The sequence below is a fragment of the Misgurnus anguillicaudatus genome, chromosome 20 (assembly GCF_027580225.2).
Source record: "Misgurnus anguillicaudatus chromosome 20, ASM2758022v2, whole genome shotgun sequence".
Taxonomy (NCBI): domain Eukaryota; kingdom Metazoa; phylum Chordata; class Actinopteri; order Cypriniformes; family Cobitidae; genus Misgurnus; species Misgurnus anguillicaudatus.
Window position 1 is genome coordinate 8,233,967 of NC_073356.2, and position 27,170 is coordinate 8,261,136.

The following is a 27,170-nucleotide window of genomic DNA, read 5'->3' on the forward strand; positions in this document are numbered from 1 at the left end:
TCGCGCGGGGTGGGAGGAGACTCTTACGTCAGCGCGTGATATCATTCCGCAGGCGGGAGTTCCGCGCGGCCTTTTCCTCGCGACATCGGCAGATGAGAAGAAGCGCGTAACTGCGCGTGAAGTTAGTTGGAATTCGCCAGGATAATCTTTATTATCACGCGTGGACGTGTTTTTGTCTCGGAACGGCTGACTCTCTACATTCCTGCTTTCTTTTCCACGTCACTGCAGAAATCTCGTCGCGTTTGCGCGCGTCAGAATGGAGCTCATCACAATCCTCGAGAAAACCGTGTCCCCAGGTACACGACACCTCATTTGTTACCCTTGTGTCATATATTCTTGCGTTTGATGGTGAAGTTACTGTTTTCCGTGTGTATGGCTCTGTTTGTCTGTGCGCGCTCTCGCTCGCGTGTGCTTGTATGTGTGTTAGCGGGCGGCTAACGAAGTGAAGGCCACGCGCGTTTCCCATACACACACATGTTGCGTGACCACAGCTTATAAAATGCACAAATACCAACTTTTATTTATCTGATCTAGTTATTAGGACCGAACACATGCACTGTCATGTCATGTGTGTGTTTGGGGTGTGTGTTAGGGTGTGAGTGGGTGAATTTGTGTGTTTGCCGGCCTGTACAGCGACTGTCGCTCATTTTACTTGCATCACACATATAACTTACAACATAGTTCGTTAATCCGAAAGAGATTTCTATCAAACGTGTTTTGGCACAAACTATATAATCGTCTGGTTTATCGCGACACCGCAAGTAAGTGTTTATAAAGGTAGCAGCCGGTTAGCATGTCAGTCAGGAAGTGACTAGCCGTTAGCATGCTTAGCAGTCAGTCTGATCTCTTCTTCAGGATAATTTGAATCTATCTCATCTACACTCATTGCTGCTTTTGGCTGTTATATGAATGTGAAAATAAATGTCACTGATTGGATGAGTGTGTGCGTCTTTATTAGTAAGGTGAATTATGTTAGTGATCTGTTATACTAGTGATGCTTAAAGATGAATGTGATAATGTTGACCCGCAGTGGTCGCTTGTATTTGGCGGGAGAGTAATGCTGTAATAAATCACTCGTGAACACATCACAGTTTCTGATATGATTTTTGCGATTTGATTTCAGATCGAAATGAACTGGAGGCGGCGCAGAAGTTTCTGGAGCAGGCGGCCATCGAGAACCTGGTAAGATCCGCTGTTGTCTCATTGCTGCTGTTTGTGTCTTTTAGATCTGTCCACTTAACAGGGAGGTGACGTAAGCAACGCAATGCATGGTGGGAATTTAGGACACGGTGTGGTATCGAAGCTAAAGTTTTGTGTTGACAATTGAAAACGAATTAATAAGATAAAGGCTTAACCCCTTCAGACCCTGCGTCCACTGAAATGGACATCACATCTTTTGTGGTTCAAACCAATAAAAATGCTGATCAACCAATTAAAATAAGGCACACTTAAATCGGGTCTGAAGGGGTTCATGTGTAAATTGTCATAACCACACCGCAAGAGATACGTCTGAAATATCTTAGACGCATCTTATTCATACTGTTAATACTTCATGGTCACAGTTGTCTTTGACAAATACCATTTACATTTATACTGTTATAACATCAAAAGTCTCCTATAGCGGGCTTTTCCTGTCAGTTACTATACCTGCCCGTGATCGCATATGTCTTGTCAAATAGCTTTTACACTAACTTTTACAATTTCAGATACATTCATATTCAACTTTATGCATAACTTCAATATCATCCAGATTGGTGAACTGTCTTTTTTTTGTAATGCTTGAAACCCCTGGAATTTAGTGAATGCAGTGCACTAATGCAGTGGTTTTCAAACTGGGGGCCGCGAGATGGTGCCAAGGGGGCCCCAGTTTTATGACATTTTCTGAAATACATTAATTTATCATAAATTCTGTGTAATTAAACCTAAAAAAAATAAGGCTACTTACCAAAAGCACTACTTTTTTATAATTTAATGTTTTTTTATTACAATGTTGAGTTTTAGAACAGTTTTTTGTAACAAATTTTCTTTGGGGGGCCGCAAAGGAATGCCCCGTACACAAGGGGGGCCACACACTGAAAAAGTTTGGGAACTAATGCACTGAAATGTGTTTCCGAAAACATGGCGCCCACTATGTGGAAAACACTGCACAATTATGTTGTGTTCATGTGTGTATATATAGGAAATACATTTGTCAGGTTATGATTGTTTTACTTGCAAATAATGAGCAACTTTTGGGAGCGACTACCAATAGGAGTCAAGTCATGGAGTTCATCGGTTAACAAGTAAAGGTCTCTGCAGAACAAAGTAAGGGCATTTCTCAGTTAATAGATGTTTTCTTGTGCGATGGGTGCTTTTTAAGTAGGGTGACCATTCGTGCCATTCTTCCCGGACGCGTCCTGTCCAGGATTTCGGTTCGTCTTCCGGAAGTCGTATTTGATGACCGCATACGCCATTCAGTTAAAAACATAAGATATACAATCGTAGTTTTATTCTTACCTTAAAATGTAACGGTTCCTTTCCTGTAATTGTAATAATAATCCTCTATGATGTATGCGGTCGACAAATATGACTTCTGGAAGACGCACCCGAAATACTGGACAGGACGCGTCCGGGAAGAATGGCACGTATGGTCACCCTATTTTTAAGCCATCCTTTAAAAAAGAAAGGAAGACCCAAGAGGCCATGTGTTATTGTTTATTATAGAGGGTATGCATTGATGTCACTTCTCCACGTGATCACGCCGGGACTTGCCCTGTTGAGTGGCAAACGTTCAACAAAACGGCTGGTTTTCATAGAGGATGGTGCGAAAATGCCAGTAAAACTGACTATTATCAGCTTAAATTGGATTTAGTTGGACTTGACAGCAGAGGTGGACAATACTTAGTTACATTAGTTACATTTTCCAAGCATCTGTGCTTTATAATGTTGTATTGGGGAAAACATTTCTTCACTACATTCTAAAGTATAGAAGCATACTGTGTATTCTTTTATTGCATATTAGGTATTAAATACATTTTTATTACATTTAAATTGTGTACTTTTACTTGAGTAAAAGTACGTTAATGTACTTAAATATTAAATGTAAAACAAACACGTGTTATTTATGTAATGTAATAGAGTAAAAATTATGATAATATGCTTAGGAATGTATGTTTTCCAAAGAAAAACATGGTTAAAATACAAATACTTGAAAAATACTTTTAAGTAGAAAGTAAAACCTTTGCTTGATAGTGACCCTAGCAACTTATCAACCCACCTGTGGTCTGTGGACGTTGGCATGAACGATCTATTTATTTCTCCTTTCTGTGTTTTTTGGCAGTCTGTAAAACGATAGCTCAGAATTTTTGTTAATCTGTTAGTACAGTCTATCACACAACAGCTTTTTCCCATTTCGACGCGTTTTCACTGTGTTTTCGCCGATGTCACGCTGTACTCAAATGCTGCCGATCTGTCTTTTGCCACTCAGTGGGCGTAACCGCAGTCTCTTTCGCCGACGGTGACATCATGTGCATACCCTCTTTACCACGGGGCTGTTGAATGCTCTGTTCTTATCGACTGAGAAATATTCCATAGGTGTTGATTATTTTTCTGTAAAACGCACACCTAACCTGTCAAATGTCTTAAAATAACCACCAGAGCAATCTTGGTGAAATAATTGACTCTGGTGCTTTGAATTATTTCTTTTGCATTTTCTGTTAACTATTTCATGTCATGATCATGAGAAATATAAGATAAGTAATGCTTGTATGCACATCGTCCAACTCGGTTACTGACTAAAGCCCCGTTCAAACCGCCAGGGACTTTCTTGCTGTGTGTCGCCCATATCTTTCAATGAGGTCATTGGAGGCTTTCCTAATTCTGTTTGTCATAAACAATTATAGTCCACTGAGATGTATGACATGATGAGAGTTTGTTAGGCGCGCAGGGGTTTAAAATCAGCGAGTGTGATGTTTTCGCTCCCTGACACGCAGGATATTTTAATGTCGCTTCCGGATTAATGGCACCAGTTTTAGGAAGGTTGTGGTTGTGTGACAGTGTTGAGTAAATCAGCTGCTTTTTTACCCACCAATCAAGTGCCTAGTCATAAATGTGTAAACAATGAACAAATAAATGAGTTAACTATTGCCCCGCCCCCTGATACTACTGGTTATCGGCGATCTTACAGGCTGACGATAAGACGGTCTCACAATGGGGCATATCACCCAACACTAGTTAATGTTTAACAGCTCAAGATTTTAAGTTACTCATCTTAAAGGGTCTAAAATAAGGAAAGGAGATTTTTAAGACCGTTTTAAGACTTTACCTTTTAAGTCCAGCACTTAATTATAACTATAGGTCCTGTGTAGTTGAATGCAATAAATGTTTTTGTTGAAAAATCATCAGCACATTTAAGCAAGAGTTGTGCAGCCCTAGTGCACACAGCTTTAAGCATCAGCTGTTTTGTATAAGGGTACGGCCTTTCTGCATGTGAGTAATGCCGTTTACACGGTCAGGTCAAGCAGTAGCTGATTTAAATGCCAGTCAAATTCATTAGTATGACATCAGTTTTTGTTGTCTCCCACAGCCAACGTTCCTGGTGGAGCTCTCTAAGGTGTTGGCCAATCCCGGGAACACGCAGGTGGCGCGCATGGCTGCCGGTCTGCAGGTGAAGAACTCTCTGACGTCAAAGGATCCGGACGTAAAGACGCAGCACCAGCAAAGATGGCTGGCCATTGACGTCAGTGCCCGCAGAGAGATCAAGAACTTTGTAAGGATGCCTGTTTTTTATTTCCTAATGATTATTTGAACTTTTTTGTCTTTAAAGAACTCAAGATGTGAGCTCACCTCTGCTTTTTCTCTTACAGGTCCTGCAGACTCTCGGCACAGAGACGTACCGGCCGAGTTCGGCGTCTCAGTGTGTTGCGTGTATAGCGTGTGCCGAGATCCCCGTCAATCAGTGGCCAGAGCTCATACCTCAGCTAGTGGCCAATGTGACCGACCCCAGCAGCACAGAGCACATGAAGGAGTCCACGCTGGAGGCCATCGGATATATCTGTCAGGACATCGTGAGTCCTCAACTGACAGTTAATTCATGTAGCCTGACCACCTGTCCTGTAACACTGAGACTTGATTTTCTTTTTAAACTGTTTATCAGGATCCCGAGCATCTGCAGGACAATGCTAACCAGATCTTGACGGCCATCATCCAGGGCATGAGAAAGGAGGAGTCCAGCAACAACGTCAAACTCGCCGCTACTAATGCACTGCTCAACTCGCTGGAGTTCACCAAAGCCAACTTTGACAAAGAGGTACATCTTACACAGGCCTCCAGACTAACTTTTTTCACCAGGAGCACAAGTGGCCCCCAACTGAAAATTTTAGGGGCGCAACCAGAAAATTTAGGGGCACACACCGTAAATCAACATGCTAACCAAATAATCACATTTCTACTAATTTTCACTTTATTACTAATACATACTTTGATAATAGATGCAGAAAGTACAATGTGCCGTATCAAATTCAGTGTCACATCACAAAAAAAGTTCAAATTTACGACTGGATGTAAAATTCAGTGGCACACTCTCAAATTTTGGTGGCAAAATGCCACCATTTGGTGGCAGTCTGAAGCACTGATCTTACATCCCTGTTTGTTTGAGATCTGGTTTAGATACGTAGATTGTGGCGATTGGTTAAGTTTCGAATAAAGATGTCATGTTTTTATAAAAATCTTTGTTTAGCTGAAGAAAGGAAGTCATACTTGTGTAATGAGTGTAATTCTTATTGATGATATTGGTTAACCCTATGTCCCATTTGTGAATCACATTTGGTCATTCTGGTAATTTTATGGTAATTTACCAGGATTACTGAATGACTGTCTTGTCTCATGAACTGACTAGACTTGATACTTGGCAAAAAAATTATTTTTGAATAAAAAGTCATTGCAGGTATAATAGGTCAGTACGTCAAGGTTCGTGACCATCGAACTGGACCTGCCATATAACTAGTTAGGATTCTGTGCTTTATGTAATCTAATAATACTGTTATATTTATTAAATTGTATGTAGTAATCTATTGAAGAACCGCTGTATATTTTGGTCTACTATAGCTAAATTGGGTTAAACTCTCAGCTCTTGCTTTTATCATTGCTTTTTATATGAATGCATCACTTTATGCCAGTCAAAAACGATTTTATAATGAACTAACCAATGTGTAACTTGTCAATAACTTGCATTATTTGCGATACGTCTTTTATATGTCTTAATAAATGCAGCGCAAAGCTCTTTCACATCCTCCGTTATGCATTTCAATCTCCAACTGAATAAATCAGTCCCTCCAGAAAAACGTGATTGTGCGATCGCACGATATATTGCATAATCAGCCAAAGTCTGCATATTTATGCGGGGCTGCATTTTTTCAAATACGACGCACTTTCGCCACATTAATTACATATTTCCGCGCGCAAAATATGCGGGGCTTGCATGATTTCATAATCTCCACATTTTTGTACCAAAAAGTCACATATATATATATATTAGCAGAAAGTTGAAAAATGTTGCATTTACTTCCCAAAAGCCCAGCCGTGTCCTCTATTGCCATGGGAACGTTATGAAGTGACGTGAACATCATTGCAGCTTTTGCAAGTTTTCGCAGTTTTTGCAAGTTCTTCAATTTTCGCAAATTCCATCGCATAAATATCCCGCATATTCCATCGCATTTAAGAAAACGTGCCGCAAAATCAAGGATTTTTGCCCGCTACAATCACAAAAAAACTCCGCGTTTTTCTGGAAGGACTGATAAATAAATTGATCTTTATCAGCAAAACAACAAAACTGCATCGTAAGGCCAGTGATGGCGTAAAGCCACAACTGCACTTATAAATTATAATCCACTGAGTGCACGGATTGTGTTTTCTGTGAAGACACATGACAGAGAAATCTGTCAAGAGCCTGAGGCGGTCGCCTCAAATCTATGCTGGAAAAACCCTGAACGCCGCTGTGAGAAAATCTATTTCAGTTTTGATTTTATGATGGGCCGCAACAATGCATAAGTGAATGAAACACTGAGTTTTCATTTCCTGTAGATGTTCAATTACACATGCAGACCACTAGTAGGCAGTGTCCACAGGCAGACTACTTCAATTTTTGGATAAATGATAATAATAATAATAACCTAGCTGACTTTTGACTTAAACAGTATAGATGCCTTTTGAAACCTGTATTCATTTTGAATAAATGCAATTTTACATTTGGACTGAATAAATATGTTTATTATTTTGGTTTGTTTGAAGTATTAGTAAAAATAAGAGCCTCTCAAAATGAATAATAACACGGGGTCATCCTGGACCAGGTACTGCGAGTCATTTTGACAGGTGTAGCTTAATATTACACAAAAATCAAATATAAATATTAGGTCTGGCAGCAATAACTCATGCTATTAATTCATTAATCATTAACCATTAAAATAATTCAACGTAATTAAATGCAGTCAATCAGACTACCAGGAGTGCCCGCCCAAGTTTGACCACCAGCAAACAGCCCCGGTTTGATTCGCGAGCAGGAGGTTTTTAATGCTGGACAGACCAATTGGAGTGTGGCTTTCACGTACGCATGCACACACACACAAACCAGATGCATGAACAACCAAGAGACGCGTCACGCGCACACATTCTTTTGAAACGCGGAGCTTTATCATACAGTGCGGCAACTAATCTGCATCATGGCATACGCGCCTTGGTGGTTCGTGGATCTGGTTTGTGTGTGCGTGCGTGAAACAAAAAACGCGCGGTGTAGGGGAAGCTTTACGATTACTTAACTGTGACATTTTAAAGCGCGGTTAATAGTGAAACCGGTTAATCGCTGCATCCCTAGTTCAGACACTTCACATGATGCTCTAAAATTCCCTTCATCAGTATTTAGTTTTTGTTGGTTTGTCTCGGCTTTCATAGTTTCTTAACTGGCCTGAATATTTGAGAAATAAACCCTTTCATAAAATGAGGTCAGAGGTTGAAACAGTTTGAACTCAAAGTTACGCAGTTTCTAAGAGCATAATGAAAGAGTTGACATGACTTTAAATTTTGTCCTCTCTCTCTTCCTGTAGACAGAAAGACACTTCATCATGCAGGTCGTTTGTGAAGCTACTCAGTGTCCAGACACCAGGGTAAGTTTTTTTCCGTATCTGTTTCTGTCAGTTGTTTATCCGAGTTACTTTATCCATTGTTAACGTGTCATGGCGAATGGCCGTGTAACGCTGCTGTTTTTTGATCCGTAGGTGAGAGTGGCTGCGCTGCAGAACCTGGTGAAGATCATGTCCTTGTATTACCAGTACATGGAGACATACATGGGCCCTGCACTATTCGCTGTAAGTTTGTTGACTGTGATGATCTGAGATGTTTTTAGACTTGAAGATTGTGATGATCTTAACTGCTCTTTCTGTGCAGATCACAATAGAGGCCATGAAGAGTGACATTGATGAAGTGGCCTTACAGGGAATTGAGTTCTGGTCCAACGTCTGTGATGAGGAGATGGATCTGGCTATTGAAGCAACTGAGGTAATTCTCAACATACTTGATGTATAGTTTTTATTAAAAAAAAGACCCAAGAAGTCGTCGTTATCAGTGAATTACTTGGTTATTTAATAGAGATGCACCGTTGGCAATTTTCTTGACCTATTCCAAATTTCAGTGTGACCTGCCTTTTTAAAAACTATAATTGACAGCAATATAGGCTACAGACAAAAATCCACTTTTCTTTAATAAAAATTTTTCGGAATCGGAATGTTGAGAGACTGACCAGTAGGGTTGTGCAGGTAATCATTTTTCAATTTAGATTTTTGCACATTTCCATTGCAAAAAGAAGATAATTGCGGTAGAAAATATGTAATTAAGCAATATCGCTCGAGTAGGAGTGTGATATAGCTCTATATCATCACGACTGTGATTAGGCCAGAGGCACGAGGCCAGAGGCAGTCACAGCCGTGATTATATAGAGCTATATCGCACGACTCTGAGAGCGATATTGCTTTTATACAACAGTTCAACGGCACACGTTTGAAAAACGAAAACTGGAAAACAACAACGGAGTAATTTTAAAAGCCTCTTTGTTTGAGAACTACTTCCGCCACGGATTTGAGGGCGGCCAGAATGACAGGTAAAACTTTCGGCTGCTTTGAATCTCATATTAACTCAATGGATGGATTCGCCGTTTTTAAATATTACAATTTCTTGGTCACAAAGTGTAGTTTTAAGATTAGTTCAGTCAAGAATATATATGTATTATATTTAAATGTACAGTCGATTAGTAAAGAGAGCGCCTGTTTGAACGTTTGCTTAGTGAGATTCGGTACGTAGAACCAAAGCATGAGCGGACATCAGTGTTCACTCGCCCCGCTGACCACCGCCCTCTCTGGGCTACATCTCTGACAGGGATTCCCTGGCTGTCATGTTGGCCTTGTTTGTTTTTGATGGTCAAAAATGAGATCAAATCAGCAGTATTGGGTGTCATGATGAAACTACTACTTGTTTTCTTATTCATATTTAGTGTCTTTTGTGTTGTTATTGTTTTGGCGCGAGGTAAAAGTGAATAAAACTATACTTATATAATGTTACTGTTGGTTAACCATTTCATCTTAACGCGATACGAGCACTCGATTATTATTATTAAACTTCTTGTTCTTCTCAGTACTATATAAAACTGTTTTTTATAAGTGTCAGAGAGAGGTTTTTGCATGCTGCTTATAAATATATCAGTGGCGATATCTCATAACATGTTTTAATAGTCACGTCACGATAAAGTAAATGATCAATGTCCACATTTAAAAGCTGCTGTGCTTACCTGCAGTTCCACGGTGTTTTCGCGTTCTGATAAGAAATGTAACTCCAGAAAAAAATGAGTGTTTAAGTTATATTCCTCTTTCCAAGAGTTAATCATCCACACCATGTGACAAGACATTAATCCCATTAAGTTTAACGTAACATCCAAGAGCGCTGATCTTTAACGGAATAATAACTTCCGATTGGGGATTCACCGACTGATTTATGAGCTAGTGAACTAATGAGACACACGGAGAGTGTTTAAAAACAGGGCGTCTGTGTTTTTCCATTCAGAGATGAGCCTGTTTAGGACCTCCATTCACTAGGTGGCGGAATGATACAAAAGGTGAAGCGGTTACTGTGCCGTTATCAGTACAATATCGTATAGCTCTTAGCCAATCAGATTCGAGAACCAGAAAGAACTGTTGTATAAAAATATATATGAGTAAAAAAGTACAGAACGAAAACGTTTAGCTTACATGGAGCGAATAGAAAAGCCGTTAATAAAGCAGACTCTCTGTAATAACGTAGTGGATGTGCTGAAAAAGTCAAGTCGGCAGATGATCATCATGTTTATAATGTTTCACGTACATTTTGTTGATGAACATCTTGCATATCTAAATGCCCAGGACATGTGAAAGTCAAGAGTTCAGTCAGTTAACAGTAATTGCAACTCTCTCATCCGCGGTAGTGTGGACACTGTAGGTACACAAAATAAAGCCTATATGGTTATTATTTAATGTTGGTGCTGCATTTAGAGGCAGATGACACTAATTTTGTCATCTCAGTTTCACTTTGTGGTTCAATTCCAGTTGAAGCACCACAGATCACTTTTAAACTGTATTTGTGTAAGATCCTCTCCGACTCGTAATCCACGCTGTCCTTTTCTGCAATTTTTCAATTGAATAATGCAGACGTGCTCCACATAGTTGGCTGAGCCACATACGCTATGACTCACAGTCTGCGTCAGCTACGTCGTCATTGTTGCATGAGCGTCCTGACACACGTACAATTCGAATGTACAGTTTTACGTTTGAATATGCATTTATTTTTTTAAATTCAACAAATGTTTGAAATTCGAATTTTAATTTGACAGCCCTAATACATACACTCCAGTTCAATGCATTGTTTAGTGCTGTTGCAGTTAAAGCTGCCTATTCCACTCTTTGGCTGGTCGATCAGTGGATCTCTATTATTTAATAATAACACCAATAGGAAATTAATCTCTTGTTTTTTGTGTTTGCGATCCGTGTGTTTTTAGGCATCTGAACAGGGACGTCCTCCAGAGCACACAAGCAAGTTTTATGCTAAAGGAGCTCTGCAGTATCTGGTGCCCATCCTCACACAAACACTCACCAAACAGGTAATCCACACCTTTACCTCCTTCAATCAGATTTCATTCCTTTGATATTTGTGGAGCCCAATTCTTTCTCATTGATGATATTTTTATCATTTTAAGTATTAATAGTAGCACAGATGTAGAGAGCTCATTATATGACCTTTGGTTTTAAACTTGGCAGTCATGGTTTTTCCAGGCAGAAATATTGTTGAGAGTCGTCAGACCAGGTGGTAAGCCTAATGCCAAAGTCTCTTTAGGCAAGTCGTGCCGCTAGGCGGCCATGTTTGCATCGCCTCAGTCTGATACGACTTTGGTAGCAGGATGTCGCCAGAGTGCCCGTTTTGAGGATATCGTTGTCCTCTATTCATAGTAATGGGAGTGCTCCAATACTGATATTGTAGCTAAAACTTAGCCACTGCCTTAAAATATAATAGACTGCATGCCCCTCCCCAGATGCTTTTGTTTCACTTTCTTTTCACACGTGTCTATAAAAGCATAACGATTGAGACGAGCATGCTAAAAAGAGTACAGATATTTTCTGGATGTTCGCATTTGATTGTTTTGATGTTTTTGAAGGATGAGAATGACGATGATGATGACTGGAACCCGTGTAAGGCTGCAGGTGTTTGTCTCATGCTGTTGGCCACGTGCTGCGAGGACGATGTCGTGCCTCACGTGTTGCCCTTCATCAAAGATCACATCAAACATCCGGACTGGCGCTACCGCGACGCCTCCGTCATGGCGTTCGGCTCGATCCTAGAGGGCCCTGAGCTCAACCAGCTCAAACCTCTTGTCATTCAGGTGACGGTTTAACAGTGTCTTCATGTCGTGTTGGCACATTCAGAAGTGTATTTTAAAGTTCTCACAAACTCAATCTGTTCGGATGTGACAGGCCATGCCCACCCTTATTGAGCTGATGAAGGACCCCAGCGTGGTGGTGAGGGATACGACGGCCTGGACGTTAGGACGCATCTGCGATCTTCTGCCCGAGGCGGCCATCAATGAGATCTATCTGGCCCCTCTGCTCCAGTGCCTGATTGAAGGTCTGGGGGCCGAACCTCGCGTGGCCTCCAATGTCTGCTGGGTATATTGATTGTTGTTTAATTATCTTGATGTGAAATACATTACACCTGTCATGAATGTTTTGTGTGTCTGATATGAGAAAAGAGTGAAGGGTACGCATTTCATTTTCAGATCAGTGTATGATCTGTGTCCATACTGTGATTTTGATTTAAATGAATGAGCTGCCTTTCAGGACTCTCAGGACCTTGAACGCTGCTTGTATGGTTCTGTACAGTGAATCTCACGGATGTGTGCTCATTTTAGGCTTTCTCCAGTTTGGCTGAAGCTGCATATGAAGCCACGGATGCTGCTGATGATCAGGAGGAACCCAGCACTTACTGTCTGTCCTCATCTTTTGAGCTGATCGTCCAGAAACTTTTGGAGACCACAGACAGGTAATCATGACTGAACTTTAGAAGAAAGTTATCATAGGTTCATTTTATTGTGCAATAATGACGCGGCAGAAAAAGAAGGATGGATACAGTGTGACTCACTTAAACATGAACGTATACAGTTTCAGCCCAGCCAGGCAAACTGAGATCAGGGTTTCCTGCAGAAAATTAGTTAGTTAAGGTGGTAGGGTTGGGTGGGTGGGAGGTTCTGGGGGAATGGCAATCAAAGGGAAATAAAAATATTTTATTTAAAACGCTCAAATGAAACTTAATTTTGAAGAAACTATGACCAGAAAATGAGCATATACTAGATTATTTATGAATTAAATGTTTTTTTAACAGATACCTCTAACAGGAATAGCTGTGTGGTGAAGTGAAACTAAAGGGTTAATAAACACAAACTAAAGATGTTGTAGAACGTCTGGCGAATGATGATAGACAGCGCAAAGATTGTAAAAACTGATTATTTCCCACTATTAATTACATAATCTTAAAATAGCATGTAAATAATGCACATAAATAATGTGAGCAAGAGCGCTCAACAATTATATCTTATCAACAGGCACGTGAAACCTAGCTAGCAGGTTGCTCAAACAACAAAATCACCAGCTAACTTATTTTAAATTTGCAAGAACTATAGACTAACCGTGGGTTCACACCAGCTGCGTTTGAGGCGTCGAAATCGCATCTACCACGTCTAATTTGTCGCTTGAACAGTTTGAGTTTACTAGCTTTGTTTGCGCGTGAAAGCCGCAAGTGAAATTCTAGTCATAGAGAAAATCACATGGAAGTTCATGTCATGGGAGGGGTTTCGCAACTCCGCTTGCTTTCTGTAATCGTGTCACTACTTGACCAAGCTCCTGATTGGTTAACGCGGTGCGTTTTAATGCCAAAGTTCAAATTTTTCGCCCCATTTGCGCGAATAAAGTGAATCTCGTATATCACGCCGCGGTTCTTCACATTGACTTAAAGGCGGAGTCCATGATGTTTGAAAGCCAATGTTGATATTTGAAATCACCTAAACAAACACGCCCCTACCCCGATTTGATTTGATTGTCTATAAGTGTGTTTTGGTAGTCGGCCCATCTCATTTTCCAACGCGTTTTTCAAACATCGTGTAAAATTCGAGGATTTTTTCGAATTTTACAAAAACGCCTTCTCCAATTTAAAAAAAAAATGCAATTGCCCAACACTCCTGATTGACAACTAAAAGGACCAATAGTCTTGATGATCCAACCGGAAAAAGAAACATTGAAATCACTCGCGCTTGACGCCTCTATCGCGGCTGGTCTGAACGCAGCATTATACAATAACAGGCTTAAATAAACCCAAAACATAAGTCCACTTACAGTTCTCATGTAAACGCTATCCTCACGGACCATGTCTTTCTCATTTTGGCTGTGCGGCGCGTGTGCATGCTCGCGGTGTCAAGCGTGTCCGCGCTATTTTCCGAGATGCACTTGACGGCATTTTTTTTTTTTGGGACGACCTAGTTAAGGCGGTAGGGTTTTCCTGTAAGATATTGTAACACCTAAAACCATTTTGTTAAAATTATCCTCGTTTATATTTGCACCTCACTTCAAGCCAATGCTGTTGCATTTTTTTTTTTTTTTTTTAAACGACGGGTGACTTGGAGTACTTAAGTCCAAAGCCAACACAAAGTTAGGGTTAAAAACTTGCGCATTCTGTTTATGAATTTCTGACTTTTTCATTCATTCTTGCACAGCGAACAGCAGTGATTAATTATTTTAGAACCACACTGTCTGGTGTCTGGCCGTTAGGTGACACTTTCATCATTTTTGTTTTTAGGCCAGATGGACATCAGAATAACTTGCGGAGTGCGGCGTATGAAGCTTTGATGGAGATTGTGAAAAACAGTGCGAAGGATTGTTACCCGGCAGTGCAGAAGACGACTCTGGTCATCATGGAGCGATTGCAGCAGGTCCTGCAGATGGAGGTAAGGAGACTCCTCTTTAGTCTGATAAAGGTTTGGTTGTACATTCGGATGGATGTGTTTGTAAAGGTGTTTGTCTTTTTTCTCTAGTCTCATATCCAGAGCACGTCAGACAGAATCCAGTTCAACGACTTACAGTCTTTGCTGTGCGCCACGCTGCAGGTCAGGAGTTTCTCCGCATATCTCGCATCGAGTCGGTCATGTAATGTGTTTGTACTGACCCCTGCCGTCTCCTTTAACAGAACGTGTTACGAAAGGTCCAGCATCAGGATGCCCTGCAGATCTCCGATGTGGTGATGGCCTCTCTGCTGCGTATGTTTCAGAGCACTGCCGGCTCGGGCGGCGTTCAAGAGGACGCACTCATGGCCGTCAGCACTCTGGTGGAAGGTAGGGGTGGTGTTTTAACCCAAACACTATCTGGATGTCATTTAATCAGTCACTTAATGGGGTCAATTCTGTGTTTTCAGTGTTGGGCAGTGACTTTTTGAAATACATGGAGGCCTTCAAGCCGTTCTTGATTATTGGACTAAAGAATTATGCTGAATATCAGGTAGGGCTTGCGTGATGATGAAATACGTTGACGATTGTTCCTCCTGCTGCTCTGAGCTCGGGCAGGTCGGGATTTTAGATCGTCATAGAGAAACCAGAGTCTACTTCACCCGGTGGGTCGCCGCCTCACGGCTGCTTGTGACCTTATCGGATATTGCGGGACTCTACAGCTCATTCCTTGATAGTATGCTAGTATGCAAGCTCACATATGGGAGGGGTTCTTGACTTATACAGGTTAACCATTTCTCTAGAGGGATATGAAAGGTGTTACCCATATTATAAGTATGTGCACTGTTAAACTCTTTTCCTGTCTTTCGTCAGGTTTGTCTGGCTGCAGTGGGCTTGGTGTGTGATCTGTGTCGAGCTCTGATGGCCAATATTCTGCCTTATTGTGACGAAATCATGCAGTTACTGCTCGAGAACCTCGGCGTAAGTCTCACACTCGCATTACATGGATTACTGATTCACTCCTGGACATTTGAGGAGGATTATTCAGATAACTTCAAACACTACTATAGTTAGGGCTGTGCAAAAAATATTAATGCAGCTCACTATCACAAGTTATTTTTTTGTTCATAAAAGTCTATAGATAGTCCAACGTCTGCTATTGATACCTTATAGAGCAGGGTTCCTCAATTGGTGCAGGGTTCCCGCGGGGTCTTAAAAAGTCTTAAGAAGTCTGAAATTTAGAAAGTTAAATTTAAGGCCATAAAAAGTCTTAAAAATGGCCAGATTTTCACCCTAGGTCTTAAATTTAATTAACCCAAGTCTTAAATTTCTTACCTCCATTTATTCCCCAAAAGGTTGTCTGAAAAAAATAAAATGGTAAATTAAAATGATGTAGAACCAATCAGTGACGGAGGAAGAATGTATTTGATGGGTGGGCCTCTAAAAAGAAAAGTTCTGCACTTTGCGTGTCACTGAATGTCTCTCCAATCCAGTTTTTAATCATTATTTTTTAAAGAGGATACAAATGTAGGCTATTATAATCCAAGTAATTCATGCCATAAGCTATATTTCAGGTAATGTGATCCGACTGTATACTGTAGGTTTGGCAAGAAACAAACCTTAAATGCAGTCTTCGGATTTAGAAACGGCCTTGTTTGCAACACACAACAAACCACGAACAACCTTTTAATAGTAAATTTGCTTTTCATTTCATTATTGTGTAATTAGAGAGGGGAATTAATGCGATGGCGGTATAGCGCATATTTATGCATATAACGTATGGGTGGAGAAAGTGTAAAACATGTTAACAAGGCACATATCAGCAGCTGACCATACTGATCTTCCCATATTAGTGGATTTTATTTGTCAAAAAAAATAAACAAAGATATAATAAAAAATATAAGGTTTTGAGAATTTTTGAGATCATTGTGCCGCTTTGGTCTTAAATTTCACTCATAATGGTCTTAAAAAAGGTCTTAAAAAGTCTTAAATTTGACTTGGTGAAACCTGCAGGAACCCTGTGGTGGCCCGTGGTCGATTATTCTCACCATGGGTTGCTCAAAAGAGCATTAGTTTTCATTTGTTAAGCTTAATTTTTACAGTGTATAGTAATGCGTGTCGTATCATCTTATATTGTATCCCTGCACAGCCCTTTGTGCACTTCATGTGTTTTTAATGTTTCTGTCATTCAGTATTTTACTGATTTTTTTATTGAGAGATGTGATAAGGTGATTAATTTCCTAATTTGTGGAATAAGTAACTATTAGTGTTGTACTTGTAGTACTCGAGATCGGTCTTGCAGGGTTCCCACAGGTCCTTGAAATCTTTGAAAGTTTGTGAATCTGGGGGGAAATATCCAAGGCCATGAGGAGTTTTTGAAAATACACATGCATAGATACAGGTCATTGAAAGTGCTTGAATCTATTCAGTTAATACTAACCGTCAGGACATTTTATTGTGGTTAAAGGAATAGTCTACTCATTTTCAATATTAAAATATGTTATTACCTTAACTAAGAATTGTTCATACATCCCTCTATCATCTGTGTGTGTGCACGTAAGCGCTGGAGCGCGCTGCGACACTTCGATAGCATTTAGCTTAGCCCCATTCATTAAATGGTACCATTTAGAGATTAAGTTAAAAGTGACCAAAAACATCAACGTTTTTCCTATTTAAGACGAGTAGTTATACGAGCAAGTTTGGTGGTACAAAATAAAACGTAGCGCTTTTCTAAGCGGATTTAAAAGAGGAACTATATTTTATGCCGTAATAGCACTTTTGGGAGCACTTCGACTCGCCTGAAAAGTCCGCTCCCCTTCTCACTCTCATAATGGGAGAGGGAGGGTGTTACTGCGCCGAGTCAAAGTACTCCCATAAGTGCTATTATGCTATAAAATATAGTTCCTCTTTTAAATCCGCTTAGAAAAGCGCTACGTTTTATTTTGTACCACCAAACTTGCTCGTATAACTACTCGTCTTAAATAGGAAAAACGTTGATGTGTTTGGTCACTTCTAACATTATCTCTAAATGGTACCATTGAATGAATGGGGCTAAGCTAAATTAGGGCTGCACGTTTTCAAGTTTTTAATTAACCGTTAACCGACACCCTTAGCGGTTAATACTCGGTTAACCATATTATGCGCAAGGCAACCCAGAGATACAGACACACGAGAAAGGGGTAGTTATTAATTTTTAACACCTTTAATAACTGGTTGGACCACATTTAAAACTAAATTAATTTATAGAAATAAAACGCAGTGGTAAGGACAGAGCAGCTTAAGTATGTCACTGACTTTTGCGTTCGCGGGGATGGTAGGCTGGGCGAAGGTACTCGCAGGCTCCGCGGCCGCCTCTCTGATGCCCGGGTGTTGGCTGGGTTTGCCGCGATAGTTGGTGAAACGGTGATTGCCGGTGCTTCAGCCTCTCACCGGTTAGATCACTTGCCCACCCCGACACCGCCTTTCACCGTCGTTTTGATATTTTCTTGTAATTAAATCATTTAGCTTTGTTAGAGAGAGCAAACACTTATAACTGAATGTGTCTGCTGCATGAATTCACAGCGGAGCTGAACGCGCGTCATGTCACAAAGCAGCAGGTGTCAGATTTCATTTATTTCTGTCAGAGTTTGCGAGGCGAGCTGAATGACCAGACGATAGCAGAAGCCGCGTGCTTACTCGTTTTTGTTATAATGCACACATATGATGTTTAATATAAGCAAGATTGTTTTGTTGTACTTTTTATCAAGAAAAATGATAAACGCATCATTCAAGCAGCGCTTTATGGAGGAGTAGCCGGTTGCACTGCTTGGAACTGGCTAGTTCTGCGAGAATTACCTGCGCACATTGACTCAAGCACTTAATTAAACCAGCTGTTTATTCATAAGCACGCAAATTCATACGCGATTTAATGCAGCTTACGCAAGCGCTGCATTTAAACAATTGCGTAATTCAAAAGTGAAAGTAAAATGCGCATGTCTGCATGCATTAACCGGTGGGAAAATTCTGTCACCGCAGCTACCCTAGGTTGTACATGAAGTATATAAGCACTGCATTGCAATACTTGCATTTTGGCCTCTTATTCTCGATTTTAAAGTGCTCCCACGCTGTGCTTTTTCTTTGCCCGCTTCATATTAGAAAACTGCTACTACTTGTGGACATTACAAATGTCTGGGAGCGCTTTGGCGGTCTCTGGTGGTGCAAAAATGTATTACAACTAAATTCAATGCACGCCATTCATGCCCCTTAACCGAGCAAAATGTTTCACTCGGTTAAACAATTTTTAACGGTTAATCGGTTAATCGGTTAACCATGGACACCCCTAAGCTAAATGCTATCGAAGTGTCGCAGCGCGCTCCAGCGCTTACGTGCACACACACAGATGATAGAGGGATGTATCAACAATTCTTAGTTAAGGTAATAACATATTTTAATATTGAAAATGAGTAGACTATTCCTTTAATCGTGAAATCGATAATCGTCCCATCCCCACATCCCTGTAACGTCGTCTTTGCCAATATTTCAGATAGCGATATACTTCCTGGCTCATGCGTCACCCTGTCTTTGTCATTAAGCCTCACCATTGGTTGAATTTGATATACACATTCAGACGCACTTACCCCTGGAGGCATCCCCAAAGTGTCACCGCAGTGACGCAGCGCGAGTTCCCTCGAAAGGGTACGGTAACAATGTATTTTAAAAGGTAACACGATGTAACCTTGCTTTAAATTGAAATGTGTCCCCACATTTAGTCCTTGAATTTGAGGGTATTGGACCTGGAAATCCTTAAAAGGTCATTGAATTTGAAGTTAACTAAGGTGTGGGAACCCTGGTCTTAGTCGAGACCACGTTTTAAAGGTCTTGGTCTCGGAATCGACCGCATTTTTACTCTCTCAGACGAAGAGGACTCAGAATTTTTTTCAAGACCACAACTGATGGCATATCACCAAATTATTTTTTTTTGGCATTAATTATTAAGTAGTTATTGGAATTTATAGATTTTTACGGTGCCAATTTATGATTATTATTTTTTTTATCAACTTCTCTCATGGCACACACACGAGAAGTGCATAATCATAAGTGTTTTAATGCAGTTGCTTGCACTGATCTTGGTCTCGGCCAGTCTTGGTCATGACTTTGTCTCGGTTTAGGTGGTCTTGACTGCAACACAAGTAAATATCAAGAACACATGAATGCAGCTTTGTGTTATTCATGACAATCCAGAGATACGTGCGTTTTTGCTTTTACATTTATAAGTGACGATCCTTGTCAATAAAAGCTCTAGTGTACAGTAATGTTTACAGTGGATCATATTGTCTGTCTCTAATGTGTGACGTTTTATTATTGTGTGGTTTGTATTTCCAGAATGAGAATGTGCACAGGTCTGTGAAACCCCAGATCCTGTCTGTTTTTGGTGATATTGCTCTCGCTATTGGAGGTGAATTCAAGAAGTATCTGGATATCGTGCTGGACACTTTGCAGCAGGCTTCACAAGCACAGGTGGACAAGGTAAATATAACAAATCCATTGAGAGGTTTTTGTTAACCTGTCTGATCATATCTAAAATTAGTGATGTTGTGATGCAGTCACAGTGAAGGATTCATTTTTGCTGGAGGTCCGCCAAATAATGTTTTATCACAAGCTTTTTTGCGTAAAATGCGTGTCCACGTAAGCTTGATGAAGGTACAGCGTGCAGTGCAATTTTAGCTTGCAAAAAAAATCGGAAGAAAAATACACACACAGGAGGATCGTAACAGAAAACATCGTTTTTGTGGTTAGGTTTTTATTCTAGTTTACTCCTAAATGTTCGCATCTGTGTCCATTTGAAATGTTGACTGAACGTTTTTACATGAAATCATATATTATGTTTTAAGTTTAATCTTATGTTATGTGCCGTATTGTCTCTAACTATAGATAAGGTAGTGTCTCAATCTCTGTGTTGTGTTTATTGGACAATATAATCTGTGTCAAATATCTGAACTAAGTCTGAGATGATCTGTCATTGCAGACGGACTATGATATGGTGGATTATTTGAACGAGCTGAGAGAAGGCTGTCTGGAGGCGTACACCGGGATCATTCAGGGTTTGAAAGGAGACCAGGAGAATGTACACCGTAAGTTTAACCAGAATCAATGATTAAATGTTTCTTTTATACCCGTGTTGAATGTGTCTCGTTGTGTGTTTTTGTTCAGCTGATGTAATGCTGGTCCAGCCTCGTGTAGAGTTTATTCTGTCTTTCATTCATCACATTGCGGAGGATGAGGACCATTCAGATGGAGTTGTTGCAAATGCTGTAGGCCTCATAGGGTAAGATGTTCATTTATAAACCGATTTGTTTGGGATTTGTTTGTTCATGTAAATGATTAGTGAAACGCAGGTTGTCAGGAATGTGAAAGTCAAGTGAAAGTTGCATAAATGTTTATGCTAATAACATTTGACCTGCAAGGACTAAAAACAAAATGATTGTGTCCTTAAATGCACCCCTACATAATTTAAATGAAAGGGCTTAAGACATTAAGCAAAAGTAGTAAAAATGCAAAGTGGTTATTGTTTTTTCTTGTTTTTCTTGCTCTGGTATCTCAATGAGTTGATCATTTTTCCATCTCTCTTGCTATTCAGTGACCTGTGTACAACATTTGGCAAAGATGTAATGAAGCTAGTGGAGGTTCGACCTCAGATCAATGATTTGCTGACTGAAGGCCGGAGGTCCAAGACCAGCAAGACTAAGACGTTGGCCACATGGGCCACAAAGGAGCTGCGGAAGTTAAAGAGCCAAGCTTGGGGTGTGACTACAGACCTCTCTTATATAGGGATGTGCGAGACTAGTCGATTAAACAGTACAGCTACTAGTCGACACCTAAAACAGCAGTAGACTACACACAAAAAAAAAATATTCTATTGTCATCTTAATTTCGAGTAAACATAATTTTAAAGTAACATATTAAAGGGAAATATTTAAATTATTTAAAAAAGTTGCGAATCTTTTTAATTTCGATCTTGCATGCGTTTTCTTCATGTCAGTGGTCGCGCAAGCTTAGAAATGACCACTGGAAGGACGAGCAAGGTGTGAAGTATTTGGGGGGAAAAGGAACGTTTTATTTAAGCTATGTAGGGCCTTACAATGTTTTTCCTAAAATCTGTTTTTTTTATTTATTTAAAGTGCACTGCTATAATACAATGCGTTTGCGTGGTTTATAGTAAAAAAAACACATTATTTTCCACATACCGTACATTTTTGTCGCTCTAGATATACTGCTTTCCTCAAACGCTCTGATTTTGTACAAAACTTCTGAAAAGGGCTGTGTCCCTGATTGGCCAGTTAATCTGTATGTCGTGATTGGTCTGAATACCTCTGACGTCAGCGGAAATGTGACGCTCCTTACCATGTTTGAAAGATTTGCTTGCAATGCTAACTTACAGGCTGTGAGTCAAAGCGGGAGGATTATGATAATGTCGTCTTGTCTACATCACCAATCCCAGGAAGTAATCTGTTGCCTACAATCTGTGTGTTTGTTGTAGTACAAAAACAGATTTACATTGGAGAAGATAACTCGCGTCATTGTTTACACCTTTACCATTTCCATATCGTTAACTTGTACTAATACACACTTACACACCAAAGGAAATTTAAAATCGTGAATCGGACAATAGTTGCTCTTTAAAGTTTAAGAAATCGCTTATTAACCCACAGGTACATTGATTTAGCTCCCTGCACAATGGATGAGTAGTGCCACACTAACACGCTCTCCATTTCTCTCTGAAACCACAAACATTTAGATTTTTCTATAGCGCCTAACGGGGACTTGACAACCCAGGTCACAGCCTACTGTTTTTGCCCCCTTATTTAATAAAAACGTATTTTACATGTTGGGGTGAAAGTCGAGTCCTTATATGGCGCTTTTCCATTGCATAGTACCCCACGGTTTGGTTTAGTTTGGGTCGGGTCAGCTTACTTTTGGGAGCTTTTCCATTGGGATCACTTCATAGTACCCGATACTTTTTTCGTACCACCTCGGTTGGGGTTCCAAGCGACCCGAGCTGATACCAAACGTGACGCGTAAACACTGCACATCACTGATTGGTCTGAGAGAATCGTCATCGGCGTCATCCTATTATGTAAAATATTAGCTTTAGCTTACTGCTAGCTTGCGCTGTCTCGAACAAACATGTTGTCATCTGTGCTCTGCTATAGTTTCCAAACACCCTTTTAGCGATGGAAAAACATCCACAGGTTGTGAATCAGGAACACATAAAAGTTTTTGCCAGACTTGCAGTTTGTGGCAGCACATTCGCGACGTGCACGTCAGTATTATTTATGCAACTTCAGTGAGGCTCAGCGGAGCGCCGTCGACTGACGCCACGGGTGTTTGAAGAGAAACTGTCATGTGAGACCGAGGTAGTTATAAACGCGATTTGCAAACATCTATTTGTGGTGGCCAATTTTAATTTTGTGGCGGACTGATAAATAAATGTATGGGAATGTACAAGGACGCTCTCACTTGTATGATGTCACAGCCGTATGCAGCGCAAATATAACGACACGCCTATAATCCCTCCCACTGCGAAGTGATACTAAACTCAATGGAAAAGCTAACCACGCCAAAGTGAGGTGAGCTGACCCGACCCAAACTAAACGAAACCCTGGGGTACTATGTAATGGAAAAGCGCCATTAGTCTGTTGGAATAAAACCTGCTGAAGTTCTATGTTCAGTCTGTTTCCCCATATTTCTGTCATTTTATTTGATGGTTAATGAAACCATGGAAGAAGAACTGGCATTTGTAACTTTTATAATGGGTTTAAAAAAAATTAATGCAAAATTTGCGCTATTTAGTAAACTTCATTTTAATGCCTGCCATTACATGACTGCGCCCTCATTTTCCACATCAAGGAAATCATACAAGCACCGTCATGCCAAACTTGCATAAGCAGATATTTACAACGGAGCCATAATCATCAAAATCACAGACAGTAGCTGTTAGCAGAGGAAATAATATAGCAGCCCGAAGCAAGCATAAATCAAATGTGTCATTTACTTCAGCTCTTCGTCACTGTAATCCCATTCACTCTAAAGAATAACTGAGATATTGAGAGAACCGTGACATGGTGTTGAATTTCATAACATTTTATACAGTGAGTAAAATAAGTATTTGAACACCCTGCTATTTTGCAAGTTCTCCCACTAAGAAATCATGGAGGGGTCTGAAAGTGTCATCGTAGGTGCATGTCCACTGTGAGAGATAAAAAATCCAGAAATCACAATGTATGATTTTTTTTTTTACTATTTATTTGTATGATACAGCTGCAAATAAGTATTTGAACACCTGAGAAAATCAATGTTAATATTTGGTACAGTAGCCTTTGTTTGAGTTCAAACATTTCCTGTAGTTATTCACATGATATGCACACACTGCAGGAGGGATTTTGGCCCACTTCTCCGCACAGATCTTTTCTAGATCAGTCAAGTTTCTTGCCTGTCACTGAGAAACATGGAGTTTAAGCTCCCTCCAAAGATTCTCTATTGGGTTTAGGTCTGAAGACTGGCTAGGCCACGCCAGAACCTTGACTTACCTTCTTACAGAGCTACTCCTTGGTTATCCTGGCTGTGTGCTTTGGGTCATTGTCATGTTGGAAGACCCAGCTTTGACCCATCTTCAATGCTCTAACTGAGGGACGGAGGTTGTTCCCCAAAATCTCGCAATACATGGCCCCGGTCATCCTCTCCTTAATACAGTGCAGTCGCCCTGTCCCATGTGCAGAAAACACCCCCAAAGTATGATGCTACCATTCCATGCTTCACAGTATAGATGGTGTTCTTGGGATGGTACTCATCTTTCTTCTTCCTCCAAACACGTTTAGTGGAATTATGACCAAAAAGTTTTATTTTGGTCTCATCTGACTACATGACTTTCTCCCATGACTCTTCTGGATCATCCAAATGGTCATTGTCAAACTTAAGACAGGCCTGGACATGTGCTGGTTTAAGCAGGGGAACCTTCCCGGCCATGCATGATTTCAAACCATGATGTCTTAGTTTATTACCAACAGTAACCTCGGAAACGGTGGTCCCAGATCTTTTCAGGATATTGACCAGCTCCTCCCGTGTGTAGTTCTGGGCTGATTTCTCACCTTTCTTAGGATCATTGAGACCCCACGAGGTGAGATCTTGCATGGAGCCCCAGTCCGAGGGAGATTGACAGTCATGTTTAGTTGGATTGCTCCAACAGTGGACCTTTTTCACCAACCTGCTTGACAATTTCCCGTAGCCCTTTCCAGCCTTGTGGAGGTGTACAATTTTGTCTCTAGTGTCTTTGGACAGCTCTTTGGTCTTGGCCATATTAGTTGTTGGATTCTTACTGATTGTATGGCGTGGACAGGTGTCTTTATGCAGCTAACGACCTCAAACAGGTGCATCTAATTTAGGATAATAAATGGAGTGGAGGTGGACATTTTAAAGGCAGACTAACAGGTCTTTGAGAGTCAGAATTCTAGCTGATAGACAGGTGTTCAAATACTTATTTTCAGCTGTATCATACAAATAAATAGTTTTAAGAGGTCGTGCATTGTGATTTCTGGATTTTTTTGAGTATGTCTCTCACGGTGGACATGCACCTACGATGACAATTTCAGGTGCCTCCATGATTTCTATCTAAATGATAGCATATTCCTTGATGTTATCAGTCATGTGAAGAGAGAGAGGAGGCTTCAAGTCTGGAAAGCTAGGACAGAAAATTATATTAAGTTTGGAGCTGGCCCATCAGAACATGTTAAACAATCATAACACAAGCGCACTGCATATTTATAACCTTTATTTAGCTGCAAACATGATTGGAGGACAGTTAATTAATAAATGAATGGATCGTATTTTTACACAACGTTAAACATGCAGGTTTTTGGACTGTCTTTGGGGGCCATTTTATACTAGTTGGTTACAACATTTTCGTTTAAACGACTGTGCCAGCGCACATCCCTTGTTTTAAAGCAGCCAATATTATTGGTTGGTCAGTTTCTTTGTGCATACTTTAGAAATTTTGTGCCACGCTATCTTTGCACGCAGATGTTTTATGTGTTCTCCGTGGTTTTTGTTTTTCAGATTACCGGCTGTGGAAATTGAACCAAGACTAATGGAAATCCAACCCACTGAGGTTTCTTCTGTCAAAGTCAAAGCAGAAGTGATGTGTGCGCTGAGATGAGTGAGAATGTGAGCGAGTGAGAGAGAAAGCGTGAGAGACATCACACCACCTTCAGAATTTTAATTCCAGCAGAAAACACGGCACCCAAAACCTTCCCCAATCTTCTTCTCGTGTGGACTGCGTCTCTGACCCAACAAATAAAAGCTAGACGGCAACATTCTGTGCAAGCTTGTCTGAACAGTCGGTGCATCGTATGCCAATATGTCCCCAGTTAGTAAAAGAGAGAGGACTGTTTTACTTATTGTGCATCTGTGGAACACACTTTTGGGCACTTAAAAAAACAAAAACAAAGCTATGACTGTGGACCGTTCCCCGTTACACAATGCACTTGAAAGATGAGAACACGGGGCGGAGATGATGATGATGATGATGGTGATGATGATGCTGGAGTTAATAATGGCGTGACTGGAGTGTGTGTGAATAAGCGGAGGGGGCTCTACATCCCCTCCTACTGTTTCAACCGGTAATAAATAAACGTTATAAATCTTGTTGCAAATTCCGTGAGATGCACTTATGTAAACATGAACATAGGGGTAAAGTGACGGTGTCGGCAATGGGCAGCACTTTGGTGAGCGAGCGATGGACGTTCATCCTGCTTTTCTGCAAGCGAGTCACTGCAGTAATTTCTTTCTCGTTTCTTTAGGTTTTTTATAGTTCTCTCTAGTACGTTAGTATGGGCTCTAGCCGGACCTGCAAATGGGAAAAATATAGCCACTCGAGAGGTGGAAGTGTCATTCTAGCAAAGCAGTCAAACTGTCGTAAGGTTTCAGGAATTAGATCGACACTTACATGTCTTATTTTATTCCCCTCTTATTTGATTTGCAGGAAAGTAAGTGCCAAATCCATGCGAGTACTTGATGGACTTGCGCTTAAACATTCATTAACAAAAGTTTCCAAATAAACATGTCATTGTTTCATTTAGATTGATGTGCTTTGCTTTTTTTTGGTTTTGTTTTTTATTTTCTTGCAGCACTTAATTGGAGTCATTCACTGAGCTTTTAAGAAATGACAATGGAGAGAATCAGACGTTTGTATGAGGTTATATTTTTCCATTGATATGAAAAAATAAAATTTAACGTTTCCTTAGAAGTTGTGGTAAATTTACTTTGCAATGTAAGCCTGCCAACAGGTGCGTTGAAACCTACGTGGCAGCTAAAGTTAGTGATTTGATGATTTAACAACCCTTTTGTCACCTTTAATAATTGTTTGCTCTTTACCTCATTGAATAACATTTATTAATGTATGGTCAGTTATTGGGTTTAAATATTGAAATTTCATTGTTGCAAGACAATTCAATGCTTCCCACAGAAATGCAAATATTGGCCTGGAAACATCAATCTAACACATTCAAGTAAAGACTGGAGTAAAATAAATGAACATGATGAGCAAGTGGTGCATTGTACTGGACGTCATGTTCACGTGATGCAGATTGTGAACTTTACCACCTTGCAT

The 27,170-nt window shown here is 40.3% G+C and overlaps 2 protein-coding genes and 1 non-coding gene across 3 annotated transcripts in view; all 3 read left to right on the plus strand.

Moving 5' to 3' along the window:
- LOC129455390 (SH3 and cysteine-rich domain-containing protein 2) overlaps nucleotides 1-27,170 on the plus strand; it is a 213,808-nt gene that overhangs the window by 144,189 nt on the left and 42,449 nt on the right. The window lies entirely within an intron of this gene.
- kpnb1 (karyopherin (importin) beta 1) lies at nucleotides 31-26,807 on the plus strand. The gene is made up of 22 exons (XM_073858056.1): nucleotides 31-296; nucleotides 1,124-1,182; nucleotides 4,565-4,747; nucleotides 4,845-5,045; nucleotides 5,135-5,287; nucleotides 8,076-8,135; nucleotides 8,247-8,336; nucleotides 8,416-8,526; nucleotides 11,048-11,149; nucleotides 11,702-11,926; nucleotides 12,018-12,209; nucleotides 12,452-12,582; nucleotides 14,389-14,536; nucleotides 14,624-14,695; nucleotides 14,776-14,920; nucleotides 15,001-15,083; nucleotides 15,404-15,511; nucleotides 19,892-20,035; nucleotides 20,535-20,640; nucleotides 20,720-20,834; nucleotides 21,147-21,307; nucleotides 25,618-26,807. Coding segments are annotated over exons 1-22 (2,631 nt in total). The 5' UTR covers nucleotides 31-256; the 3' UTR covers nucleotides 25,620-26,807.
- On the plus strand, nucleotides 15,112-15,254 carry LOC129412720 (small nucleolar RNA SNORA79). The gene has a single exon (XR_008633823.2). It is a non-coding gene; the product is annotated as a small nucleolar RNA SNORA79 (small nucleolar RNA).